This window comes from Marmota flaviventris, chromosome 1 (assembly GCF_047511675.1).
Source record: "Marmota flaviventris isolate mMarFla1 chromosome 1, mMarFla1.hap1, whole genome shotgun sequence".
Taxonomy (NCBI): domain Eukaryota; kingdom Metazoa; phylum Chordata; class Mammalia; order Rodentia; family Sciuridae; genus Marmota; species Marmota flaviventris.
Window position 1 is genome coordinate 206,980,181 of NC_092498.1, and position 26,026 is coordinate 207,006,206.

Consider the following 26,026-nt stretch of genomic DNA (forward strand, 5'->3'; position numbering starts at 1 on the left):
CACGCATTGCAGAATCGAAAGGAAGGACGAAGAAAGGGAGGGGAAACAACAGCAAGGACAAAAAAGTGGGGACCCCCCTTCCCGCTGCCTCCGAAAGTGAGGAGTAATTCCCTTAGATTCTTCTCCACACAACAGTCCCCATCCGCGATGCCCCCGCGCCCCCACCTCTGGGCTGACTTGAGTGGCTTGAGCCACAGCGGGAGCCCTGCTGGTCTAAGGTCCCTGCGTTTGTGTGACCTCTGAGGTCCTCCCTCGCGCTAGGCCACCAGACCCGTGCCTTTTACTTCTGAGCGTTGTCAAAATCATGCCCTGGACAAGCGGTCGCCTGCACGTGGGAGGCCCTGGGTTCCAGCCTCAGCACCTCGTGGAAATAAACAAGTAAAGACACTGTGTCCATGCACAGCTAAAGAATCCTTAAACGTTATGCTCTGGAGGGTTTTTTCTTTTCTTTTTTCGTGGGTGGGGGGTGGAAGGAGCAGAGGTTGGAGGAGAGGGAAGCAGCAACTATGTGTCCCCAAATCCGCACCAGGACAGAGGACAAGGAGGGCGCGGTGGCCGCCGTTCCCCGTCCCGCCTGCAGGGGGCAGCCGCCGCCCGACCCCGGCGCCGCGATGGGCGGCCTGGACCCGGCGCTGCCCCCTCGCCCAGGAGGCGCCCTCACGGGTGGCACCGTCTGTGACAGACTCCAACCCAGCAGCCCGGCCGTGGAGGCCTTGGAGCTGGCCCCTGGCCCGAAGCCACTGTCGCCGCGTTCAGCTTCCCGCCCTAAACTGGACGGATGGGAGCTGCCGGGCGCTCCCCTCCTCGCCCACCCAGCCCCGGGCTCAGGTGCCGCCGGCCTCACCCCAGCCCCGGCCCCGGCCCGAACTTGAGCTCAGGGACAGGGCTTGATTTTGTAAAGACGTTTTAGTTTTGCACTTGTCCCCCCCGCCCCACCCCTGGTCTGTGACCATCTAAGACGCTCAGGCATCGGCTCTGGTGGGATCTGAAATTTCTTTATGGCTTTTTTTGTTAATACGGATATAATGAAATTGAAATTCGCTGCAGTGAAGAAAGAATGTTGATAAAAGGATAATGTTCAAAAGACAAGGGACTGTCCGGGAGGAGGAGGAGGAGGGAGGAGGAGGAGGAGGAGAAGGAGGAGGGAGGAGGAGGGAGGAGGAGGGAAGAAGAGGAGGAAGAGGGAGGGAGGGGGAGGGAGGGAGGAGGAAGAGGAGGGGAGGAGGAAGAGGAGGGGGAGGAGGGAGGAAGGAGGAGGGAGGGGAGGGAGGGGGAGGGGGAGGAGGAGGGAGGGGAGGGAGGGGGAGGGGGAGGAGGAAGAGGAGGGAGGAGGAAGAGGAGGAAGGGAGGAAGAGGAGGAAGGGAGGCGGAGGGGTGAAGGAGGAGGAGGGGGGAAGGAGGAGTAGGAGGGCGGGGGAGTAGGAGGGAGGGAGGAGGAGGGAGGGAGGGAGGAGGAGGGGTGAGGGAGGAGGAAGGACTCCCATAAACTACCTTTTCTCCAAAGGGTAGTTTGAGAAGCAGTGGGTTAAATCACACTAGATTGAGTTCTCTGTTGTTGGACTTGTCTAATGGGCACCGTGCACCTGCAGGGAGAAGATGCAGTGTAAAGCTGCTGACCTGAGTGGGACTTTCATTGAGAAATAAAGGCAAGGGTACTTGCTAGGTCGGCGGTTAGGTTGGCTGTGCCGTGAGGCCTGGGACGCCTCGGCTGGTAGCCGTGGGCGAGTTCCTCTTTAGCTCCAGTCTTAGCGCGGTGCTCGGACTGTAGCTGTGTGTTATGATGCCGTCTTGTACTAATCTGGCGACTGGAATCCCCAGTAGTAAAGTAAAATACTCAAGGCTCTCCAGCACAGATGATGGCTACATTGACCTTCAGGGAGAAACTAACTGCTGAAGCCAGCAGATTGTGGGAATCTTCATTCTTTCCTGAGGTCATGAGATCCAATTTATTAAAGTTTAAGAAAAGCCCTCCTAAGATCCCTTATAAGGCCATTGCACTTGCCACCGTGCTGTTTTTGATTGGCGCCTTTCTCATTATCATAGGCTCCCTCCTGCTGTCAGGCTACATTAGCAAAGGGGGAGCAGACCTGGCTGTTCCTGTCCTGATTATTGGCATTCTGGTGTTCCTGCCAGGATTTTACCATCTGCACATCGCCTACTATGCGTCTAAAGGCTACCGGGGTTACTCCTATGATGACATTCCAGACTTTGATGACTAACACTCACTTCAGCCCTGAGACAAATCACAGTGGAACTAAACTCAGCTTTAAGATATTGAACAGAAACTATGGCTAAGGGCTGAGGAATTATGCAGTTTGCAGATGTTTGACAAAACAATGGCCAGAGTTTATGGTTCCATCCCAAAAATATTCATTGAGCTTAATTAGCTAATTAGGAAATGCTGTTTTTCATCTGGCCGTGGCAAAACTCAACAAGTTTTTCCACATGTATCATGGAAGAATAGCAATGCTAATTGGGAAAACAGGAGATTATCCTGTAGTGGAAAGTGTTACCATTCCCACCCTCTTTATATTGAGCATTTCTTTTTTTTTTTTAATATTTATTTTTTAGTTTTCGGCAGACACAACATCTTTGTTTGTATGTGGTGCTGAGGATCAAACCCGGGCCGCCCGCATGCCAGGCGAGCGCGCTACCGCTTGAGCCACATCCCCAGCCCCATATTGAGCATTTCTTAAAAAAAAAAAATTAAAAAGAGAGAAATAAAGGCAAATGAATCGACTTTGGGCTTAGATTGACTAAATCTCATGTTGATGAGTTAATAAAGTTCACATCAAGGAAAATGAGTCACCAGAGGAAAAAAAGAAAATAGATGGAACGTGCTGGTTTCCTCCAGAGGTAGCATGTTGCAGAGTGTCACAACCAGGACGCTGACTGCACTGGCCACCAGGTACAGAAAGTCCATCACAGCCAGATCCCCCGCCTGGGGCGGGTTGGCAACCAGCATCCTGTCTCTTCTTGACCTGTCTGGTTTTAAGAATGTGAATGATTCCTTTTGGGATGGGCTTTTCTTACTCAGCATAACCCCCTGAGATTCACCCAAGCCCTGTGGCTGTCTTTGTTTCTTTTTCTTTTCTTTCTCTTCCCCCCCCCCCACTTTCCTTTTAAAGCACTGAGGATTGAACCCAGGAGAACTGAACGGCTGAGCCACAGCCTCAGCTCTTTTTATTTTCAGACAGGGTCTCACTAAGTTGCTGAGGAGCACAAGGTCTTTGCCAGAAGCCGAGCAGATGCCAGCTCCATGCTCCAGAGCTGAAATAAACCTCTTTTTAAAGAATATAAATGATCCAGTCTCTGGTATTCTGCTATTACAACAGAAAATGGACTAAGACACCATCATTGAAGATAGGATGTCTTAGAAGCAGCCTCTGGTCATTGTAGACATGGACACTAGCTTCCCAGAGCCTCCAGGAAGCAGGGGCTGCCTTCCTAGTCCTCAGTAGGTCAAGCTTGCTACAACCACAGGGCATTTGCACGAGCTGTGCCCACTGCCAGAAACTGTCTTCCCATGTAACCTGTTCCTTTACTTCCTTCAGGTCATTACTCAAATGCCACCCATCGGAGGAATTTTCCTCTCCCAATCCATGTGGCCCACCTTCCTCTCCCTTCCAGCCTTGTTATTTCATTTTGGAATTTAGCACTCCTGACTAGCTATGTACTTACGACGCTCCAGAATGTGAGCTCCATGACAGCTGATGGGTGGCTTTGCTCAAGGATGTATCAGCAAGACCTGGGACAGCTCTGGTACACAGAGAGAGCTCATACTAATTGATAATTAATTGTCAGTCCTGGGGGCACAGAACCAGATCACCAAGTGTCTGATGAGGCAAGCAATGTGGACTTCAATCACAAGGTGACAGGAGTAAGGAGGTCTTGTTTTGTTATTGTCTTCATTTAAAAATATTTATAAATATGTGATTTATTTACATGCAAAAAAAATCACCCCTTTTGGAGTAATTCTATAAGTTTTGTCAAAAAAAATACAGGCAGTATATTCTTGTCCAATTAAATTTGGCCTAATGCAGCTTCTGTATCTTGAGTCCCTACCTAGCCAACTGCAACCTAACTTAGTATGTAAACAAACCACAACCTAAAAAAAGAGTATGTGCTTGTAACAAAGAGCTGAGTCTCAACCAATCATAGCAGCCAAGCTTCCACCAATCACAAATTTCCAACCAATAAGCAATGCCCAAATAAGGCAAATGCCCAGTCCTACCCTATCAAGCTGTTTCTGCCCAAGTGGCTGGGTGGAGCTCTCTGAACCTCTTTTGGTTCTGAGGGCTGATTCGCCCACCATTCTTTGCTCAGGTAATTGTGATGAAGTTAATTTGCCTAAACTTTTAACATATCCAACACTACAATAAAGATAGAGAACAGTTCTATCACCTGCCCCCCCCCCCTTAAAATTCCTTCACTCCCCTAACCCCATGAGAACAGAAAACAGATTCTGGACATTTCATATAAATGAAATCATACAATATGTGACCATTTAGGTCTGGATCATTTTGCTGAGTATACATAATTTTTTTTACTTGGGTTATGCATGTCTTTTTATTGTTGAGTTGTAGGAGTTCTTTATGTATTAGGAATACTAGTCCCTCATCAGATTTATGATTTGAAAATATTTTCTCCCATTCTGTGGGTATTACATGTTTTTGTGTGGACAAAATTTCCAAAATATTTTATTAGATTTTTTAAAAGAGCAATTTTAATTCATAGCAAGATTGAGTAGAATGTACGGAGATGTCCCATATGTTCCCTTTTCCTACACCTACATAGACTCCCATTATCAACATCCCCTTTGCAAGAAAGTATTGTACGTCTGTTATAATTGATGAACCTACATTGATATGTCATCATCCCCCAAAGTCCATAGTTTTCATTAAGGTTCACTCTTGGTTGATCATAGGTTTTCACATTCCCTAGGTAACTACCCAGGAATGTTATTGCATAGTCATGTGTAAATATGCTGAACTCTATTAAAAAAGAAGAAGAAGAAAGGAAAAAAGAAACAACCTGCCAGCCCATTTTCTAAAGCCTCAGCAGCCACAGTGTATGAGAGTTCCAGTTGCTCCACATCCTCATCAACGTTTGGTATTGTCGGTTTTTTGTTTTTATTTTGAAGGTGCCCTTGGAAGGTCTTTAAAGCTTGATCAGAGCCATAGTTTACACATGACTGTGCAGAGTTGGGTAGGAAAGAGCTGGTGAGGTTGGGGCGGGGAAGCCTGCTGGGAGGACTTGCGATGGTCCAGGGAGGACAGGGAGAGGGAAGACCCAAGAGTGTTCCCGGGGACTTGGAGAGTGGCACAGCCAAACACTGAGCAGGAGGGGCAAGTGGAAAGACAGGTGGGGCCCAGAGGGAGAAGGGGATGGAGGGCCCACCAGGGACCTGAGACCCTCAGATTCTCTGCCCAGGAGGACCCTGCTCATGTATTTATTTTGCAGTGCTGGGATGGAAACCAGGGTTGTGCACCTGCCAGGCCAGGGCTCTGCCACTGAGCTCCACCCCAGCTCCTCGGGGGTCCCACTCAGGTCAGCAGCTGTTACACTGCATCTTCTCCCTGCAGGTGCACGGTGCCCATTAGACAAGTCCAACAACAGAGAACTCAATCTGGTGTGATTTAACCCACTGCTTCTCAAGCTTTGACCTTGGATCACTTTCTTCAAGTCATAACACAACTCATCATCATCATCATCATCCTGGTGCACACCTCAGAACCTCATCTAGCTTGTTCACCATTATATTCCCAGTGCCTGGAAGAACTGGCTTATACCCAGCCATCAATCATCTATTTAAATCCACACTGTGACCCAACGATGGAGGTACTAACATAATTTCTATTTCTATTTCTGCGCAGAGAAGTCAGGCGACTTACCCAAGGCTACACAGCGAGTGAGCAGAAGCTGGGATTTGAGCTGGGTGTGCCCACAGCCTTCCTACCCCCTTGCCTGGTTCCGGATGGTGCCCTAGACCCCTGGCCACCCCCAGTGGTGGCGGACATGGAGGGCTGCTCTGTGACCTCTTGCCCGAGGATGCGTGGGTGGTTGCCCAGAGAGCTTGGCTGTAACTTGAGTCTCACAGGCTGGGGGTGATGGGGCGGGTGGGCAGGTGACAGCCAGGGCAGGAAGATTTGCCTGGACACAGGCGTGCAGCAGTCTGGTGACCCGCGTGGCCCTGGGGAGTCTGTCCTGGAGTCCGTCCTTCCGTCTCGCCATATGGGCAACAAACAGACCATCTTCACCCACGAGCAGCTGGAAGCCTACCAGGTGGGAGACCAGCGGGCCCGGGGGCCATGGCTTGGTTTCCTGGCCTGGGGATGGCGCAGCTCCCCTGCATCTGGGCTGCAGTCAGCAAGGCTCCTGGCAAAGCTCTGGATGGCATCGGCCATCGGTGTGGCTTTGGGGTGGCCCTAGGGGGCGGGGGAAGGAGGCCCCAGGGGCAGGGTCTGGTCGAGCCGACCCCTCTCTCCGCAGGACTGCACCTTCTTCACCAGGAAGGAGATCATGAGGTCAGTGCTGCAGGAAGTGCGGGGAGACCGCCATCCACTGCCGTCGGATGCCCTCGGTCCACCAGTGTCGCCGATGTGGGGGGAGGTTCGGTCATGGTCGGAGGATGGAGGACCAGGCGGGAAGCTGGGGAGTCACATCCTGTCATTTGTCACAGTCTCTCTGCTAATGAGTTTGGGTTTTGTCCCAAAGGTGGCAGGGAGCCCTGGAGGGTGTGAGCAGGGAGGGGCGGGTCCTATGTGGAGTCATCTCCCCGGGAGGCCAGTGTGTGGAGGCTGGGACTGGAGGCTGGAAGACCAGGGGCAGAATCCAGAGCCACCTTGGAGTTGGTGGTGGCAAAGTGAGGGTGTGTGGAGGTGACCCGGGGCTTACAGATGAGTGGCCCACGTCATCACTCAGTCTGTGGGGCCATTGTCCGGGGGCCCCGGCCCATGAACTTGGAGCTGTGAAACCCAAGCTGGCTGCGGTTCAGCTGCAGAGCGATCATGGCCAACGCCCCAGCTGTGTGGGCACGGGGCATCCATTATTAATGGGCACACTCCTCACCAGTGAGCCGCATTGTCTGAGTGAGGACTGCTTGCGGGGTCACCTTGGCCATCACGATCAGGTTACTGCTGGGGAAACTGAGGTTCAGACGGGGCTGGGCTGATCTCAGGCCCAGGGCAGATGTGCAGGGCCCCAAGGAGTTTGAAGGCGGCAGGGCTCTGTCCCAACCTTCTAAAGTGTCCCACGGAACAACGGAGGCTCAGAGTGGGAGGGGGACCCAGAGACCCAAACTCAGGATGTTGCCTAAGGGCACCTGCCGGGAGCTGGCCTTGGGGACTGAATTTCCGGGTGCCTGTGTCAAGTTGCTGGCCGTCATGCAGCCCAGGGGTTCCTGGCCTCCTCAGAGAGAGTCCCTAACAGCTTGGGGACCTCAGGGTCATCAAAGGTGGTCTCTGCAAGGCTGCCACTCACACGCACCAAGGAAGGTATGGTGTCACCAGGTGAGGGTGGCTGGCGGAGCAGAGAGCTGGCTTTATGGCCTGGGCAGTGGTGGTGGCATTCAGGGCTTTGCAAAATGCCTTTCATCTATCCTTTCAAAAGATCGGAGTACTCTCTGTCGCCTCAGCCCTGCCCCATCATGAAGAGAGGGAAACTGTGAGAACCCGGGGAAGGGGTCAGTAGAGGCAGGGTCTTGCCAACAATGCAACCATGTCCAGAAATGCAGAGCTTAACCAAGGAGTCTCCGGAGGCTTGTTGTGAAATGATCAGCCATCAGCACCTCCCTTTTCCTAAATCTGTCTTCCTGGCAAACTCCTATGCATACATCTAAGCCCTACACCAAAGGCCCCTCTTCCAGTAAGTCCTTCCTTCTCTCTAGCTTGCTTTCCTGTTTCTAGTCTTCCCCAGCCTTGGGCTTTCTCATCATCTTGGCCTTGTCCAGAGGTTGGGGGTCGAGGTGCCTGAGGCCAGCTCTGCGTAAGGGTCAGACTCAGGACTGAGGGATCCTCAGGACTGAGGGATCGTAGGGACCCCACCTCCCTTCTGGGTGGGGTGAACTGCTGCAGGTGTGAGACAGGAGGGACAGGTCACCCCTCCCTCCTGGCTCCAGTCTTTCCTGACTTTTCCTCCCCACCCCAGGCTCTTCTATCGCTACCAGGACCTGGCCCCCCAGCTCGTGCCCCTGGACTATACCAGCTGCCCAGATGTGAAGGTGCCCTACGAGCTCATTGGCAGCATGCCAGAGCTGAAGGTATGCCTGGGTCGGGCAGGAAGGGGAAATCCAGTAGCGGCATCTCCTGTTGCACACCTACCAGCGAGGCTACAAGCACCTCCATTTTACAGATAGAAAAACCGAGGCTTAGAGAGGTCAGAGAACTTGTTCATGTCACACAGCTGCAACGTAAAAGCATTGGAGAGCTGTAGAGCAGGCGACGAGCTGACACAGGGGAAGGGCCAGTGAGAGCTGGGGGAGTGGAGGTTCCGTCACCGGAGCTGCTAGGTCTTCTTGGCTGGTGTTTGACACATGGGTTCTGCTTTTGAAGGGAACCTGAGAGAGCATGGCTGGCTGTGGGTAAGGGCTGCAGCCGCCCCCTTGGTATCCACTGGGGAATCTAGTTCCAGGCCACGCCCTGGGGAATCTCAATCTTCAGATGCTCAAATCCTTCAAAGTGGCGCAGTTTTTGCATAGAACCCACTGCGGTGCCCTCTGCACCTCGGAATCCTCTCTAGATGACGGGACACCCACGCACTCAGTTGTACACTGTGCCACTTAGGAGGAAATGGCAGGAGAAAGAAAATTGGCACAGGTTTGGTTCAGACACATTTTCTGAACATTTTCAATCTGGGGACTCTGGGTACAGAAACGGCAGACAGGAGACTGTTTCACTGCAAGCAGTGACAGTCACCGCCTGAGGGGAACGGAATGAAGTGGATCGGCAGAAAAAGGCTAGCATCAGGTCTGGCTAGAAGCAGGACCTCTGATGACAAGCTCGGAAATCCCCCTCCACCCCTCCTCCTCTCAGGAAGAGGCTCAGTCCCAGGCGGCCTCTCCTCAAGATAGCGGAAGGAACCCTTGCCAGCTGCAGAAAGCAAGTCCCTCGCCCAATTTTTCAAAACAAATATTCCAGGGCAGCCTCTGATTGGCTAGGTTGAGTCACATGCCCATGCCAGAGCCAATCAAGGCTGTAGGAGGAACAGAAATCTCTGGCCTCTGATTGGCTAGGTTGAGTCACATGCTCATGCCGGAGCCAATCAAGGCTGTAGGAGGAACAGAAATCTCTGATTGGCCTTCCCCGGACCACGTGGCTTCCCCTGGAGCGGGAAGGGAGTCCACAGCACAGGGGCGGAGTGGACTTGCCTGAGGTGCTGTCCAGGGACACAGGAAGGGAGCAGAGGGCACAGGAGGCAGGTGCAGAGGGTTGCACCACGTGGACCCTCCGAGGTCCCGCTCAGGAGGTGGCCTCCGTGTCCTTCCTGTGCCAGGACAACCCCTTCCGCCAGAGGATCGCCCAGGTCTTCTCCGAGGCCGGGGATGGCCACATGACCTTGGACGACTTCCTGGACATGTTCTCCGTGATGAGCGAGATGGCTCCGCGCGACCTCAAGGCCTACTACGCTTTTAAAATCTACGGTGCGTGCGCGACCTCGGGTGGGGACAGCCAACCCGATGGGACCCCGTCACCGCGGTGCCCCCAGGTCTTCAAGGCCTCCTCCTGGCCCTGCCCGGCGCCCGCCCAGAACCCCCAGCCCTTCCCCTTGCGCACTCTGAGCTGTCCCAGGCCCTTGCCCCAGCCGTGACCTCCGCCTGCAACACCCTCCCCTGGCCCTTTCTTACCCTCCAGGTCTAGGTGGGTGAAAAGCAGGTCCTGCCCCTGGCTCCCAGTTCCACGATCTTTTTGTGTCACCCTACACCAGGCAACGCTGGCTCTCATTCATTCGTCTGTTTGCTTCTTGTTTGCTCTCCAGGGATACCCAGGGGTGGTGACAATGTCTGTTTAGGGCACCATCTGTCTCCTGTGCCTGGCACACACTAGCTGTTCAGTACATATTTGTTGAGATGAATCACTGAATGAAAGTAAAGCAGGTATTTCAGAGCCCGACACCTAGTTGGCACTCAGTAAATGCTCCTGAGTGAATGAATGAAAAACAGGTATCCTAGTGCCCAACACGTAGTAGGTGTTCACTAAATACTGGTTGAGTGAATAAAATAAAAGTTATCACGGTGCCTGACACACAGTAGGCCCTCAATATGTACTTTGGGGATGAATCAATGAAAAATAGTTATTTTTCATTGATTCAGATGTGCCTGGCACATAGTAGGCACTCAATTCTTGTTCAGTGAGTAAATAAAGGAGAATGTTATCATGGAGTCTGGCACACAGTGCACACGGTATTTGTTGAATGAATGAATGAACTCCCAGCAGCCCCAGCCCAACTCCAAAGCACGACCCAGATCCCAGCCTGAGGGTCCGGGTGGTCTCCCGGTGCCTGGGTTTCCTTCCTGTAACACCGGGGACAGATGTGCTGACAGGTAGCCCAGCTTCCTCTCCCCTGGGTCCCATCCCACACTCCCCACCGTCTGCACCACAGACTTTAACAACGATGACTACATCTGTGCATGGGACCTGGAGCAGACGGTGACCAAGCTGACGCGGGGGGAGCTGAGCGCGGAGGAGGTGAGCATGGTGTGCGAGAAGGTGCTGGATGAAGCTGACGGGGACCACGACGGGCGGCTGTCCCTGGAAGACTTCCAGAACATGATTCTGCGGGCTCCTGATTTCCTCAGGTGATGTCCCTGGCACCCCACTCTGCCCACTTCCATGCGCACAAGGGGCCCTTACGGAGACCGTTCACATACTCCGTTTTCCAGATTCCTCTGTGGATTCATTTGTGACCTTGGGAAACTTTCTCAATTTCCCTGGTCTCAGTCCTTGCATCTGTACAATGGGGACCATTAGGAACCCCACAGGCACCTCTGGTGGGTGGATGTGGCTCTTTGGTCAAGTGCCACACAGCTGGACTTGGGTCTGCATTATCTGAATAGTTTTGCAGTGAACAGACTGTGCAACTGGACTTGGCAGCCTGCAAGGAGACTCAGAGCCCCAGCCACGGGGCTGACACGAAGGCTGAGTGAGTCCCCACAGGGCTGACCAACGTCCACCCTGTTTGTGTACTTTCTGTGAGCTAAGGTTTTTTGTTTTTTTTTTTTACATTTTCCAGTGATGACATTCCATGACAGGGAAAATGGTAGGAAATTCAGAATTCTGTGGCCACAAAGAAGGTTTTCTTGGCACACAGCCATGCCCGTGCATGGACATATGGCCCATGAGTGCTTTTGTGCAGTTGATTTGCTGCACAAATATCAATTATTTGTTCTTTGCAGAATAAGGCTGTGGGCCCTGTGTTAACATCTAGGGAGAATTTAGGGTGGTGTCTGGCACACAGTAGGTGATCAGTAAGACCTGCTGTCCTGCTGTTCTTGCCATTATCATCCATGATGTCCTTCAGTGCTCAAAAAGGCCTCCTCTACCTGACCCAGCAGGACGGGTCTCCTGACAAACAGAGACCAAAAAATGAAAACTGGGAGAACTCACTGGCTGGGCTCTGGGCCCCCGCACCCTCAGCCCGGTCAACCTCACTCTAGTCCCACTGAGGAACAGCCTTTAACCCCATTTTACAGAGGGCTACACTGAGTCCCTGGCAAGTCTGGGGTGGAGCTGGGATGTAAACCCTAGTCCAACAGCAGAGCACAGTGGTGCAGCCGGTGAACCCGGCAATTCTGGAGGCCGAGGCAGAAGGATCACAAGTTGGAGGCCAGCCTCAGCAACTTAGCGCGACCCTGTCTCAAAATAAAAATAAAAAAGACCAGATAAAAAAATAAATAGATAAAAAGGATCAAGGGCTGGGGTTGTGGCTCAGTGGCAGAGCACTTGCCTAGCACGTGTGAGGCACTGGGTTCCATCCTTAGCACCACAGAAAACAAATAAAATAAAGGCACCGTGTCCACCTAAAACTACGTAAAAAAGGACCGAGGGTGCAGCTCAGGGGTAAGGTGCCCCTGGGTGGCTCGATCCCCAGGACAAGAAAAAAATTGCTTGAGAGGGTCCTTCTCCCCGTGTTCCCTGCCTGCCTCAGGCACTCGGGGGTGGGGCGGCCTTGTCCCTGAGGCACTGACTCCTTTTCTCTCTGCACACAGCACCTTCCATATCCGCATCTGAGAGCACCGCCCAGAGGATCGGCCAAGGAGGGCAGGGGAGCCCCCACCCCACTGTGGACTCTGGCCTCCCCGGTCACTGGAAATAAACATGAGGCACTGAGTCACCCTTGCTGGGGGACACACTTTCCATCTTCAGCCTGGCAGGCGGGAGGGACAGGCTTGGAATCTTGTCTCTACCCTTTGCTGGGTGATCTTGGGTGTGGCTCGCCCTCTCTGGGCCACACATCTCCTGTTTGTTCAAGGAATGAGCTGGCTTCTAGATCTCTCCACCGTGAAGGGCGGGAGGGCGTGTTGTGGGTCTCCACAGGCAAAACCGAGGCAGGGAGAGGAGGCGCACCCCGTCCCACCCGTGGTCCTTGAGCAGAATCTCACCACAGGCTGCTCAGTCGTCTGTCCCTGTACCCCAAGTCCATCGAAGGGACTGAGACTCTGATGACTCATCAGCACTGCCGTGGGGACGCCTCTGAGGGGGAGGGATTAGGAGTGGCATTCACTGAGGTGGGCAAGGTACTTCACAGTTTGCATGTGGAGGAAGACCAAGGCACGCTGTGAGTCATTTGCAGTGTCTGGCTCGTGCCCAGAAGCACCTCACTCCACACCTCCTTATCTTGAGAACTCAGGGAGCATCACGCCACCCCACTGGGGTTGCCCCAGGACCTTCTTCCGTGGCCCCAGTCTATCCAAGGGGCTTGCAGCTAACGCCAGGTCCAGGACCATCCCAGACACCTCCACTGTGCCTCCTTTCTAGACAGCTTACCCTGACCTTGACCATGGGGCTACATCCGCAGTGCTTTTAAAATTCTATTTTGAGACAGGGACTCACTAAGTTGCTGAGGGCCTTGCTGAGTTGCTGAGGCTGGCCTCGAACTTGTGATCCTCCTGCCTCAGTCTTCCAAGTTAACTAGGATTATGGACGTGAGCCACTGTGCTCACCAGCTCATTCCTTATTGAAAAGAAAGGGGCTCATATTGCATGTCCTGATGCTGCTGCAGATGGAGTCCTACTGTGCACCAAGCTCAGGAGGGAGGAGGGTGTGAGTAGCCCTGCTTGCCACCACCACTTGCGTGAGAACATACTTGGAACTGAGTCTGCAAATCCCAGCTCTGTGGTGGCGGAGGTTCCTGCCGTGTGGTTGCAAAATGGCTCAGCTTTCAATCCTGATGCTCATACCCTGCTACCTCTTCTCTCTGAACCTCAGTCTCTTCTTCAGAATGTGGAGAGTGGCCCTACGGCATAGGCTTGCTGAGGAACACGTCCAGTGGTCTCCTGGTATCCTCAGAGATTGGTTCCAGGACCTCCCCTGCATACCCAAACCCACAGATGCTCAAGTCACTTATAGCAAATGACACCGTGTTTGCATATAACCTGTGCATGGACACACAGGACTTTCAACATCTCTAGATGATTTCTAATATATAATACGGTGCAGACGCTGCGGACATAGCTATTAAAACTATATTTTTTAGGGAATAATGGCAAGAAAAGAAGTCCATACATGTCAGGATAGGTAAAATTTTTTCTTTAATATTTTTTATCTGTGGTTGGTTGAACTGGAGGTATGGACCTCAGATGAGGGTCTGGCACCGGGCCTGGCACACAGTAGGCATCTCAAGCCACCCCATGACTGACTATTATTATCACTGTTGCTGCTGGTCCTACTGGGACTGAACCCGGGGACGCTACCTCTGAGCTGCACCCCCAGACCTTTTTATATTTTTGAGCCAGGGCCTTGCTGGGTTGTTGAGGCTGGTTTTGAATTCACGATCCTCCTGCCTCGGCCTCCGATCCTCCTGCCTCGGCCTCCGGGCTGCTGGGATTCCAGGCCTGCACCCTGGCGCGGCTGCACCTGCGAGTACTATTACTCAGCAGGCTGTCCTGCTGGCAGCTGCAGGACTGGGTTCCCCCAGGCTCCAGCGCGGGACGGTGGCAAAGGGAGGCCCCGGAGCCGCGGCCCCTGGCCATGGTCCTGGAGCTGGAGAGCGCCCCTAGCAGTACCCGGGGGCGAAGGGCGGCGGCGGCAGGTACTCCTCAGGCAGCAGGTCCTCCGCGGGCTCGGCCACGTCGTCGGGCCCCGGTGTGGCCTCCCGGGAAGACAGGGCCCTCGCCAACAATGGGTGCCAGCCCCTAGCCGCCGGGGTGGCCCCGCTCCAGCTCAGGGGCCTGGCGGCCTTCCTGGCGGAGGCGTCCCTGGGTCTTGGGGCCTGCGGCTGCGAGGGGTCAGAGGCTGTGGCCACACACGGGTCCCCGGAGACACTGTCCTTCCAGGCCGCCTCGCCTGGGTGCTTCCTGCTGTCCGCCCGGGGCCTGGGGCCGGGGGTCCCCCGAGCCGGCCTGGCCTCCTGGAGCGACGACCTCAGGGCCGCCAGGGCCGAGCGGAACTGCGGCTGCGCGATGCGGCCCGACGCGGGCAGCGCCTTGAGGCTGCTCCAGAGCCTCTGCCCGGCCTCCCTGAAGGGCGTCCTCGGGGGGCAGGAGGAAGCGGCTTCCCCGGGGGGCGCCCTGCCCGGCTCTGCAGAGGGCTTCCTCGCCGTCCCGGGGTGGGGCAGGGCTGGCCTCAAGGGGACCTGCAAAGGAGAGACGGCGACACCGGGCCAGGTCACCCACCAGAGCTCTGAATCGGGGCCTGCCCCCGCCCCAGGAGGCTCGGAAACAGCCGTGGGAAGCCCCTGCCCCTGCCCTCCCTCCCTCCCTCCCTCCCTGTCTCAGGACGTGGCTCCCCGTGTCCCCAGGAGCTGGGCCAGCTGAGCCGCCGTCCCCCAGCCCCACGCGCGGGTGTAGAGCAGTGACCGTGAGCACAGGGCCATGGGGCCATCGTGGCCACCGGGTGTCGACAGTGCCCGACGATGCCACTTCTTCCTCTGCTGGTGGCGCTCGCTCCCAGGGCCTCCAGCGGGGCAGGCGCCACCACCCACTGTGCCCCAGAGGAGCTTTGCTTTTGGTGACAGGCAGCGCAGCGGGTGTGGCCCACGGTACCGGCACACGAGCCGCCCACCCGGCACCGGGTCACGGAGCCACAGGGAGCTTTCATCTCCGTGGTGATCTCAGGGGACCATCCCACCTGCGGCCCAGTGTCAGCCTACATGTCACAGGGCCACACTGAGGTCCGCCAAGCTGCGGGCACAGCCACATGCAGAGCTCCTGCGGCTCCACAAACCCTTGTTTAGGGACACGGGATCCAGGGGTCACTTGCTTATGAAATGCGACTTTTACTGGTCGTTTCTTAAACAATTTAAAACCTTTTTTAAAAGCCACGCTTAACTCCCGGGCGGACAGAAGCCGGCAGGGGATCGGATGTGGCCGAGGGACATTTGCAAAGCCCTGGTCCACCCAGCGGATCCGGATGCCATCTGTGCCAGCGCTGCCGGCGGCCCCCTGCCCACCTCTGGCCCCAAGTGCTTCCAGCCCCAGCCCCACTCCCACATGCCACCGCCGGGGGCTTCTCACCTGGGAGTCTCCAAGGGAAACGGAGCCCGAGGGTCTCCTAACGGCAGGTGGAGGACCAAAGCCCAGCTCCCTTCCCGGTGGGACAGCTGAGGCCCATCCCGGGGCCAGCCACTAGAGTAACCTGTTCCGCCAGGTGGCCACCATTCCCATCCCTCTGGCCTGCCTGCTCCTAAACAAGGAGGACCAAGGGACCCGCCCCACGACTGTGTCCCTCTCCCCTCCCCCTCTGCTCCAGGCCAGCAGCAAGCTTCCTTCTAAAACGTCACCACTATTCATTCACACTGTTCCTGCCCCAGGGCGCCCGGGCTGGGGCCTCACAGAGCCTCCACCCTGCTTCCCCACAGCTCCCTCCGCAGCCAGCAGCCGCATGGAGCCCAGACCCACCAATGTCATCACGCTGGCGCTCTCCCGGGGCTTCCCCACAATCTGGAACAGAGGCCCCAGTGCCACCCCGGTGCTCCCCTTCTGACAGCTCCCCTCTCACTACCTGCACGCCCATCCACAAACTGCACTTTTTATTGTTTTTGACACACTGAGCTCCAGGACCTTTGCATGTGCTGTCCCCTCTGCCTGGGTGCCAGTCCTGATCGCTGTGAGGCTGGCTCCTCCTTGACCTCCCCAACCCAGCTCTACGCAGCCTCTTCCAGGAAGCCTTCCCTGACTCCCTCGGCCTGCACCCCCACCCCCACCCCCGCTGATGTCCAGCACACTGGCTGTCAGAACAGGCCTGGAGGGAGGTTAGGCCTCCACCTAGGGGCACCTGAAGGTCCACACTGCCCCAAGAAGCTGGGACACACTCGTTCATTTATTGATTCATTTATCTCCTCTTCAGATTCATCAGTTGAGCTCCTTCAATATGCCAGGACTTCTTTGGGGGGTGGGGTGAGAAAAGCAGTGGAGAACATGCTAGGAGGACTCCCCAGCCTCCCGGAGAAGCCCACAGGAAACAAACCCAGAAATAAACAAGTGCTTTTTAAGCCACAAGGAGTTCTTTGCAAGGAATGAAGAGAGTAATGGGCGGGTCTGCTGGGGGTCCAAAGACGGGATGGAGATACTTGAAGGAGAATTAAAAGAAGCCAGATATGGAAATCTGGGGGAGGAGAACAGAGCAGGTGCCAAAGCCCTGAGGTGGGGGCCAGTACAGGGAAAGGCCCAGAGTGGGACGGGCATATGGAAATGCCCAGAGGAAGAACGAGCATGTGCAAAGATCCTGAGGGGAGCTGGTGCATCCAAACAACAAAAGGAATGGCCAAGGGGCTGGAGCAGAGCTGAGGTTGCGTTTGGATTGTAATCTCAGAGCCTTCCCTTGGACAGCTTTTAGGCACCTAGTTATAGGATCAAATCCTCTTTTTAGAGACTCCCTGGCAGCCATTGGTCATTCTCTACTCCTGCCTCTCCCACAGATCAAACGTGTCCTTTTCCCATCACATACCTTCTCAGGTGCAGCCACTGAGCAGGAGGAAGGTCTTTGATGTTCCCCGAGACCAGGGACAGGCCTGGTGGCCTCCTCTGCCAGTGCACTGGAGTAAAGGAAGAGATCCTCATAATCCACGTTTGCCGGATCCTTCTGCAGGGCCAAGGGACCTATGTTTAGTTTCTTGGAAGCGGAAAGACTGAGGTCCTAGACACACCCTGGAAAGCGGGTCCCAGACTGTCCTCCTCTAGTAGTTTTAGGATGTAGGCCACGCCCAGGTCCTACTAAGGAAACATGCCCCACCCACAGCTGCTACTCAGGGCCTGGGCCACGCCCACCGAGCCTTATTGGGAGATGCATCCTGCCCGCCCCAGTCTCAGGCCCTGGGCCACGCCCACGAGCCTTATAAGGACCTGCATCCGGCCCTCCCCAGAGTCTCGGGCTCTAGGCCACGCTCGGGGCTTGAAGGCAATGTCATCCCGACAGATCAGCCACGTGCACCCCCCCACACAGGCGCTCCGGTGACCTCAGCGTGAAACCATGCGCGCGAGGATAGGGACAGCGAGGGCAGCGGCGACAGGGGCTGCCCACTGCGGGAGTGGCAGCAGCAGAAGCCGGAGAGGGGACTGACCCCGAGGTCCTGACCCCGGAGGGCGCCGTGGCCCTCGGGATCCCACCCTCACCTGCCCGCAGGGCTGGGTCAGCAGCTCCTCGTGGGGCCAAATCGGCTTCTGCTGGTGGAAGGTGACCAGGGCGTCCAGCGAGGCGTGCGCCGCCTTCTCCCCAGGGATCACGAAGCTCCCGTCGTCCAAGAGCTTCACCATGAAGTGGCGGCAGCAGTTCGGGGCCCTGCAGAGACACTGCGGGGTGACGGCCCGTCCTTCCACTCACCCCCCTGAGCCGGCAGCCCCCCAGCCACCGCCCACCTTCCACTCCAAGCCCTTCCTAACCGGCCGTGCCTCAGTGTCCCCGTTTATGACAAGAGGTGACCAAGGCTGGCCTCAGGAATTCTCGCGAGAGTGAAACAAGCGTTTCAGGCCAAAGCTGAACGCAGTGCCTGGCTGGGGATAGAGAATGGCTAGAACTCGGAACAATGGAAATTTCAGGCTCCATCCAGTCCAAGGCTGTGTGCCTCGCACACAATAGGTGGTCAATAAATGCTCAGTTAATCAAATGAATTAGTATTCCTTAATTACAGACGATGATTTTGCAGGAGGCTCAGAGAGGCTGAGTAACATGTCCAAAAGTCCTACAGCTTGTAATGGCAGAGCCCGGCCCAAGTACCTAACTCAGGCCTGAGTTTTTCCCATTGTAACTCTTTCATGGGACACTTCGATTTTTAACCTTTGACCTAGAATCCTTTGGATTTGCCTGTTGAAAAGTGGTTTCATGCTTCTGAATCCTCTGAGATGCCAATCAGGACTGAAGTCTTACGGAGTTGGTCTGCCCTAGGTTTCCTTAAGGAGGAGTCAGAGAATCACTAATTAGATGGTGAAGGTGGAGGGATGGCGGTAGCCTCTCTCAGAATCCCCAGAAGCTCCTGGCCTCAAGTCACCACCATGCCTTGGATTCAGCTATGTCTGCTGGATACAGCTAGACCTGCAGCCATGACCTCCAGCCAAATTGGCTGGATCTGCATATTGTCTGCTCCCTAGGAAGCTGCGGTGTGCAGCGCCCCTTGCCCTCTCAAAAAAGCCCAGGGCCCGCCTACCCCCGCCCCACCCTGCCCCCAGCCCAAGCCTTACTTGTAGGAAAGAGTGTAGCCCACGTGGCTGTGACTGACCCTGATGAGAAAGGACCCCAGTGGTTCTGACGCCAGCAGGTCCTCAGCAGCCCTGGAAATGTACACACAGGAGGGACATGGCCACGGCACAACTGCCCAGCACACTGGGGCCACACAGCCGTGGTGGCCAGCTCTTCTGGTTTTCAAACGAAACCCAACTTTTCTCCCAGTTGTTTTAAATCTTGGGATAGTCAGGGACAGAGGCGAAGAGGCCGTCAACCTCTGGTGACCATGACCCCAGGGCTGATCTCCTCCCATCAAAGCACCTTTGGAGTGAACTGAGAGCCCCAGGTAATGGAGCAGGAGCTGTGGCAGGTGCACTTCAAGGCAAAACTCAGCTCTGCCGCTCACTGGCTGTGTGACCTCAGGCAGGTGTCTCTCCCTTTCTGACCCTCAGCTAAGGGGAAAGTAAGCCTCATTCCCAGGCTGGTGTGAAGGACCTGCTCCCTCCCAAGTGCTCCCCACATGTTCACTATGGCTACTACTTTCCCCCTTCTCCCCTCCTCTTGGCTTTCTGAATGTGCGCAGGTTTTAGGCAACTGCTGTGCCATTTGATAGAGGGACTTGGGCATCTAGGGATCTGGGTGTCCGAGGGAGGCCCTGGAACCAACCCCCGTGGACACAGAGCGACAGCTGCACATTGGTTGGATCCTGAAGGCTGAGGGCCACTGGTCGGGGACCATGTTAAGAAGGATTCTGAGGCTGCATCCTGCTATCACTGGTTGGTGCCACCCACCTGGGTAAGGTGGCAGGTGCTGCCAGGTGCCTGGGAGAGCTGGCCTGGTGGCAGAGAAAAGGTGAGACCCAGAGAGGGAAAGTGACCTGCCAAGGTCACACAACAGGCCCACGGAGGAAGCAGGACTCCAGCCTGAGGCCCCAGAGCCCCTTCACCCTGCGTCACGCTGAGCTGAGCGGACGCAGCCAGGATTCTGCAGGGACAACTGCTGGGGGAGGGGGGGTAGAAAGAGGCAGGGGGAGGGCAGGGTGTGTCCTCACTCTCGTGAGACGGCACCGTGGAACCACTCGGGGACACTGCCTTGGGCCAGCTGGCTCATCTGTGTGTGCACAAACCAGTCGAGTCGCGGGGGCAGCGGCGGGGGCAGCCTCTCGGCCTCGGCCATGGCTCCCGGGGTCAGGCGGCCACCTGGGGGTGAGAGGGGGAGGGTCAGGCTGGTCCCTCCCCATCTCTGCTCCGAGCTGGGGCAGCCTCCGCTGGCCTCTGCTGGCCGGGGTCAGCCGGCTCCAGCCCTGGGCTGGCCAAGACCCACCGGGTGCCATTCATTCATTGACTGCTCCCAAGTCTCCAAGGACCTTTCCTTTGACTTCAGTCTTATCAGGTCACTGCTGGGGGACCTGGGAGTCCCCCTTATGAATAACTGCCTCCGGTGCAGGGGCGCCGCTCAGGGGCAGCGTGGTCGCCCAGCGGGTGCGGCTCCCTCGGCAGCACCGGAAAACGGAACAAACCAAACACATGCGCGCACAGAGCAGGTGGGTTTTCTTGGTTTCGTTTTTTTGCTTTTGCGGGGCTGGGGATGGAACCCTGGGTCCCTTCCCCTGAGCCCTCCCCCAGCCCTCTTTATTTTTTATTTTGAGACAGAGCCTGGCTAAGTTGCTGAGGCTGGCCTCAAACGTGCGATCCTCCTGCCTCAGCCTCCTGAGTCACTGGGATCACAGCTGTGCACCACCGCGCCTGTGGCATGTAAACATCAAGTCCGTGTCAACGTCCCCAGAGGGCTGAGGAGGTGACGCAATGATGAGTGATGAAGGAGATGGCGGCCAATAGCTCGTTGCCATGGTTTCACTGAACACTAAGGGGCCACGTGGCCTGCAGTGGCTCCTGCCACCAGTGTGGCTGAAGGTGGCGGCCACATCAGCGCCCCTGCCGCGTGCCAGCGGCAACATCCATCCACACATTCCCACAACTTCAAGTTCAACTACTGTGGGTTGGAGAGTCCCTGACAGGAGCTGACGGGGACAGAGCACTGATTTGCCAGCTGGTGTGAGACAGCCCTGGTGCCCCCGGGGTTTCTGTCCCCAACCTGGAGCTCCGCCCATCTGGTTCTCAGGGTCAGGAAGGCTTGCAGCTGGGCTGTTCCCAAGGGAGGGCCCTGGACCCCAGCAGCCACTATGGACTTTCTCAGGTGACAGGCACAGCCCTGGGGTGTGGCCCAGGGAACTCCGGAGCAGGCGGAGGGTAAATAACTGCGTCAGGCAGTCAGCGGGAAGCCGGGCCCTCTCCACCGTCTGCCGCCCTGCCACCTCGGGCAGTTGGAAGGTTCTGGTCTGGCTCTGTCTCTGGGGGCTTCCAAGGACAGGGCCAGGTGACAAGCAGTAAGGAGCCTGGAATTCCCCAACAAGATCCTACAGAACAAGAAGCAAAGCCAAGGGTCAGCCACGGGGTGGAGTCCAGCTAATAAAGCTTCTTGGCAGCCAAGGAAACAATCAAGAATGTGAAGGCAGCCCACAGAGAGGGAGGGTCCTCACCGCCCCTCAGGTAGAGCTGGACTCCACAACTCCACACACAGGAACAGCCGGAATGGGCCAAGGACCGAGCAGACGCTTCACGGGACAAGAAAGACAAACGGTCCACAGTATGTGAAGAAATGTTCACCGTCTCTGGCAATCAGAGAAATGCAAAACAGACTCACTGAGATTCCACCTCACTCCAGTCCCAACAGCAACAATCAAGAGTACAAGCAACAGTACGTGCTGGCGAGGATGTGGGGAAAGGCACACTCAGACACTGCTGGTGGGGCTGCAAATTGGTGCAGCCACTCTGGAAAGCACATGGAGATTTCTCAGAAAACCTGGAATGGAACCACCATTTGATCCAGCTATCCCACTCCTCAGTCTATACCCAAAGGATTTAAAAACAGTATACTACAGGGACACAGCCACATCAGTGTTTATAGCAGCTCGATTCACAATAGCTAACTGTGCTCTATATACACAGTGGACTATTACTCAGCCAGAAAGAAGAATGAAATTATGGCATTTGTCACTAAATGGATGGAACTGGACACTATCATGCTAAGTGAAACAAGCCAATCCCCAAAACCAAAGGCCAAATGTTCTGATATGTGGACACTAACACCCAATAAGTCGGGGTGGGGGAGAAGAATAGAAGTTCACTGGATTAGGGGAAGGGGATGAAGGGAGGGGAGGGGGATGGGAATTGGAGAAAGAGTCGAATGAGTGGGATGTGACTTTGCTGTGTTCACATGGGATCCAGGGCCAGATCGGCCCCGCAGCATGCGCAGCCTCGGGTGGGAGGTCAGACTCCGAGTAAGTATGACGAGTTGGAGACACTGCACTGTCACGAGAATCAAAAGGGACAAATTAAAAGAATAAATAAACAAATAAAAAGAGAACAGGGAGTCTGGAGTTGGAGGCCGATGATCTGAGCCGGTTTCCAGTTTAGCTCACCCCTCGGCCGCTGTGTGACAGGACACCTGACCTCCCTGTGCCTGTATTTTCGGGGACATCTGGGCATAAAATCCACCTGCTCAGGTGTCGCTGAGGCCAAGGGCGTGTGCTGCGAGATGACGTGATTCCGGGGTGACAGGGCTGTGGGTCCCACGGATCACCACAGCTGAGTAACTCCTGGGCCTTTTCTGTTCACTTTGTTTAGATCCCCGAGTCCCTGCGCTGGCGTCACACCTCCTCTGGACCCAGCCCCTTGGTTAAGGAACACGCGACTCTGTCTGCACGAAGCAGCCCGGCCCAGCCCAGGACCTTTTTTTCCTCTTGGAGGCCAGGGCGGCCTCCCTGCCTCCTGCGGGCCTCCTCCCCGGGCTCCTCCTCCCCTCTCCCTCGCTGCCCTCCCCCAGCAGCTGGGGCTCTTTCTGTCTCCGCCTCCACCGACGGGGCTTCCTGACCATCAGGCCCACGGCTGCTGTGCATCGCCCGGCCGCGGCAGGGCACCGGGACATGTGCTCATGGGGAGCGGGGGCTGCTGAGGCTCCAGCGCATCCAGCCGCACCCACCGGCCTCCCTTCCTGTGCACCCCCCGACCGGGGACTTGAACCCAGGGCCGAGCAGGCCAGGCAGGTGCTGCCCCTGAGCTGCCCCGTCCTCCCGATTTCCACTGTGAGAGACGGTGTCACTGCGCTGCCCAGGCTGGCTTGGGGACTGTGTCCAGTGTCTTGGAGGGCTGGGTGACAGGAGGGCGGGAGCCCAGCTTCCTGCACTCCTTTGCTGGAGCCCCAGCCCCTGCCAGGACAGCGCCTCCCAGCTCCAGGGCCACTCCTGGTGCCCCTTCCTCCAGGAAGCCCTCCTCCCAGCTCTGCAGAAAATCCCTCTGCCTCCGCGGACCTGGCCCCCCTGTCCCAGCTGCTGGCCCAGCCCCCCCCCCCATTCCCTGCCTGCAGGGGCCCCTGCGGGAGCTGAGGGTGGGGACAGGTACCTGGAGACCCCTGGGTGCCGGCCCAGCCTGGTTTCGCTCCGGGCGGTGCGTGGGCAGGGCGCACCCACTGTCGGTTCCTGCTTCCTCCAGCGGTGAGCCCCGGGGCGGGGCGCCACCCAGCCAACCGCGGCCCAGGTGGAGGGACGGCGACTCCCACCCCGGGCCTGGACAGGCCTTCACTGAGTACCTACTGTGTGCCAGCCCCTGGGGGCCACAGGGAGGACCCAGGACAGGGCAGACCCCACCCTCTGGTGACTGTATTCCCCCAAGCAATGAAGATGGTCCAAGTCTCTAAGGTCCTCACTGCCAGGTGGAAGCCAGTCAGGAAGGGCTGGTGGCAGTCCCAGAGGAGCCCAGGGGACCTGGAGCAAGGGGCACAGGACGGCAAGAGGAAGCCCACCCGACTGGGGGGGGGTGAGCAGAAAGGGTGCAGGAGGTGGCCCTGCAGCATGTGCAAGGCCCACAGCTGGACCCAGCCTGGACTGGGCTGAGGTCTCACCCCTCGCACAGGGTCCCCTCAGACTGTCTCTGTGGAAATGCTCTTGACCTTGTGTCTTGGGATCGTGTTGGTGTCGAGGCCCAGGAGTCCAGGGCTGGATTTCCCCCATCTGCTCACTCTTGGGTGTTCAGCTGTTTCTTCTGTTTTTAGCTAGAGCACTTGAGGGCTCCACATGCACTGAGGGCCAGGGCGCAGGCCTGAGGGACAGCTGGGACCCGCTGTGTGCGGCTGCCCGCCCTCGGCCCCCTGAGCGCACAGGCAAAACCACTTCCTCCTCGTGGGGCAGAAATGGCCTGTCCTCGTCCTCGTGGCTGGCCTATCAGCCTGGCCCAGCAGGCCTCCCAGACCCCACTGTGGGATCCAGCTGGCGCCTCCCCCCCAGCTCTCCCCACGGAAGTGGGTTGGGGGAGGGTCTGGAGTCTGTGGGTCAAGGACTCAAGCAAGAGACACAGGGACCCCAGCTTTTCACTCACTGCTGTGTGGCCTTGCATGAGTCACTCAGCCTCTCTGGGCGTCGGTTTCTGCAGCTGTGAACTGAGCAGGATCACATCCTCTTAGTCACATAAAGATGACAGGAGGGAAGCCTCGAGCAGGGGACATGGGCTCAGTTAGCAACGGCATCAGTTCTTTGTGTGGTGACTTGGTCCAGTGTCTGGACTTGGCTGGGGTTGACGCAGGCTCGGGCTCCAGACCTCCGGGGCTGGGCCACCTTGGGCAACTCGCTCTACTTCTCTGATCCTCCACGCCCTCCCTAGCTCATGGGCTGGCTCCTTGAAGGTGTGGGGCAAACTGTTGGGAAGAGGTTAGGAGGGGCCTGCGGGACTCTGTCACTCGGAAAGCCTGGCCCCCAGGGTCTCTTTTGCATGGGGAGGGTCTCTGGGTTTCTTGGCTCAGACCCTGAGCCCCACTCACTCCCCTGACCACTTAGGGACGTGGGCCTCCACACACTGGCGTCCTCAGGATGTCACCACAGAGCCCCCCCCCCATGTCTGCAGTCCACCCATGAACACAGCCCCCAGGGGAAGCGGGTGTCACTGTGGTGGGGACAGCCAGGCTGGGACCCCAGGGCCCCTCCTCCTCTCAGCAGCCTTTCCAGGGGACGATCTGGAGGCCTCAGCGGGCAGTGGGACATTTGCAGCCCCCGTGGGTGGCCACGGGGCAGGCGGGCAGGGCGCTGAGCTCGGGGAAGTGCATGGGCTGCAGACGTGGGTGGGGCGGTGCTGAGGCTGTGTTGGGCCTCCTAGCTCCTGCCTCCCGCCATTCCTCCCCTTGATCTGCCCTCCCTTCCCACACGCAGCGGCTGAGCCGTGGCCCTGTGCGGTCACTGCACTAGACGCCGGGATGAAGCAGAGGATGAGACAACACGGTCCCTGCCCTGCTGGAGCCCACAGCCCGCGAGAGATGGGTGCTGGACTGGCTGAGTCCACAGGCACGAAGGAGTGACAGAAGAGGAAAGAGTGAGGGCAAAGGCCCTGGGGCAGGAATTAATTTGGCTCACTTGCAAAGCAGACAGGTGCCCAAAGGTGGCACCATCCAGACGTCCCTGAAAGGACAAATGGAGGAGCCAAATGTGGTGCGTCCGGAGGTCTTGGTCTGTTTTGTGTTGCTACAACAAAATACTTGAGGCTGGATACTTATAAAATAAAGAGGTTTATTTGGCTCATGGTTGTGGAAGGTCCCAACAGCATGGCAAGGATCCTCTGGCTGCATGACAACGTGGCAGAGAAGCAGGAAATGGGCATCATGCAGAAGGGGCCGAGCAAGTAGTCCTCACTTGCTTTCTAGAGAATTAACTCCAGTGAGACCCACCCCACCCTGAGACTGGCCTGAGTCCCTCTACCTTTCACGAGGCCTCACCTCACATAAAAGTGCCACCACAACACTGCCACACTGGGGACCAATTTTTGGCACAGGAACCTTTTGAGGGATACACTCAAGCCATATCCAAACCTTAGCACTACACAATGGAACATTACTGTGCCATGAAAAGGAATGGGACCCTCACCTGTGCCACAGCATGGGTGAACCTTGAAAACACAATGCAGAGTGACAAATGCCTGCCATGAAAGGTCACACGGTGCAGGGTTCCTTTGAGAGGAAATGTCCCAAACAGGTGAATTCACAGAGCTGGGAAGCAGATGGGTGGTGGCTAGGGATAACCAGTGGGGCAGAGTGATAAAAACATTCTAAAACTCCTTGTGGTGATGGCACAGTTCTGTGGACACACTAACAAGCCCCCAAATTGCAGGTCTCAG

The 26,026-nt window shown here is 56.4% G+C and overlaps 3 protein-coding genes and 1 long non-coding RNA gene across 7 annotated transcripts; 3 read left to right on the forward strand and 1 right to left on the reverse strand.

Annotated features, from left to right (window-relative positions):
• Window positions 1–1,777: 1,777 nt before the first annotated feature.
• LOC139705185 (transmembrane protein 230-like) lies at window positions 1,778–2,360 on the forward strand. Its single transcript, XM_071609715.1, has 2 exons — window positions 1,778–1,874; window positions 1,954–2,360. The coding sequence occupies exons 1-2, from the start codon at window positions 1,778–1,780 to the stop codon at window positions 2,217–2,219; spliced, it is 363 nt and encodes a 120-aa protein (XP_071465816.1). The 3' UTR covers window positions 2,220–2,360.
• A 3,874-nt stretch (window positions 2,361–6,234) lies between these two features.
• On the forward strand, window positions 6,235–12,243 carry Cib3 (calcium and integrin binding family member 3). 2 transcript variants are annotated; one of them, XM_027932574.2, is made up of 6 exons: window positions 6,235–6,285; window positions 6,493–6,527; window positions 8,149–8,260; window positions 9,493–9,640; window positions 10,600–10,795; window positions 12,206–12,243. In XM_027932574.2, exons 1-6 carry the CDS (start codon window positions 6,235–6,237, stop codon window positions 12,225–12,227), a joined length of 564 nt encoding a protein of 187 aa, XP_027788375.1. In that variant the 3' UTR covers window positions 12,228–12,243. The 2 variants fall into 2 exon arrangements, with proteins under 2 accessions (XP_027788375.1, XP_027788376.1); XM_027932575.2 differs by lacking the exons at window positions 6,493–6,527; window positions 8,149–8,260.
• Window positions 12,244–13,730: 1,487 nt separating this feature from the next.
• On the reverse strand, window positions 13,731–23,364 carry Hsh2d (hematopoietic SH2 domain containing). 3 transcript variants are annotated; one of them, XM_027932331.2, is made up of 6 exons: window positions 23,273–23,364; window positions 19,864–20,011; window positions 18,830–18,919; window positions 17,768–17,933; window positions 17,103–17,237; window positions 13,731–14,790 (listed from the first exon to the last, which is right to left on the reverse strand). In XM_027932331.2, the coding sequence occupies exons 2-6, from the start codon at window positions 19,986–19,988 to the stop codon at window positions 14,212–14,214; spliced, it is 1,095 nt and encodes a 364-aa protein (XP_027788132.2). In that variant the 5' UTR covers window positions 19,989–20,011; window positions 23,273–23,364; the 3' UTR covers window positions 13,731–14,211. The 3 variants fall into 3 exon arrangements, with proteins under 3 accessions (XP_027788132.2, XP_027788134.2, XP_027788133.2); XM_027932333.2 differs by lacking the exons at window positions 19,864–20,011; window positions 23,273–23,364 and adding an exon at window positions 18,456–18,541; XM_027932332.2 differs by lacking the exons at window positions 19,864–20,011; window positions 23,273–23,364 and adding an exon at window positions 18,429–18,541.
• LOC139701781 (uncharacterized) lies at window positions 22,761–25,434 on the forward strand. Its single transcript, XR_011704328.1, has 2 exons — window positions 22,761–22,917; window positions 25,069–25,434. It is a non-coding gene; the product is annotated as an uncharacterized lncRNA (long non-coding RNA).
• The last annotated feature ends 592 nt before the right edge of the window (window positions 25,435–26,026 follow it).

Coding starts and splice junctions, on each gene's coding strand:
- LOC139705185 (XM_071609715.1), top strand. CDS start 1,778: ATGATGCCGTCTTGTACTAATCTGGCGACTGGAATCCCCAGTAGTAAA. Junction 1,875..1,953: donor TGATGGCTACATTGACCTTC/AGGGAGAAACTA, acceptor CCAATTTATTAA/AGTTTAAGAAAAGCCCTCCT.
- Cib3 (XM_027932574.2), top strand. CDS start 6,235: ATGGGCAACAAACAGACCATCTTCACCCACGAGCAGCTGGAAGCCTAC. Junction 6,286..6,492: donor AGCAGCTGGAAGCCTACCAG/GTGGGAGACCAG, acceptor CTCTCTCCGCAG/GACTGCACCTTCTTCACCAG. Junction 6,528..8,148: donor ACCAGGAAGGAGATCATGAG/GTCAGTGCTGCA, acceptor TCCCCACCCCAG/GCTCTTCTATCGCTACCAGG.
- Hsh2d (XM_027932331.2), bottom strand. CDS start 19,988: ATGGCCGAGGCCGAGAGGCTGCCCCCGCCGCTGCCCCCGCGACTCGAC. Junction 18,920..19,863: donor CACGGTGCCGTCTCACGAGA/GTGAGGACACAC, acceptor GTACATTTCCAG/GGCTGCTGAGGACCTGCTGG. Junction 17,238..17,767: donor TGACCCAGCCCTGCGGGCAG/GTGAGGGTGGGA, acceptor TTGGCCCTGCAG/AAGGATCCGGCAAACGTGGA.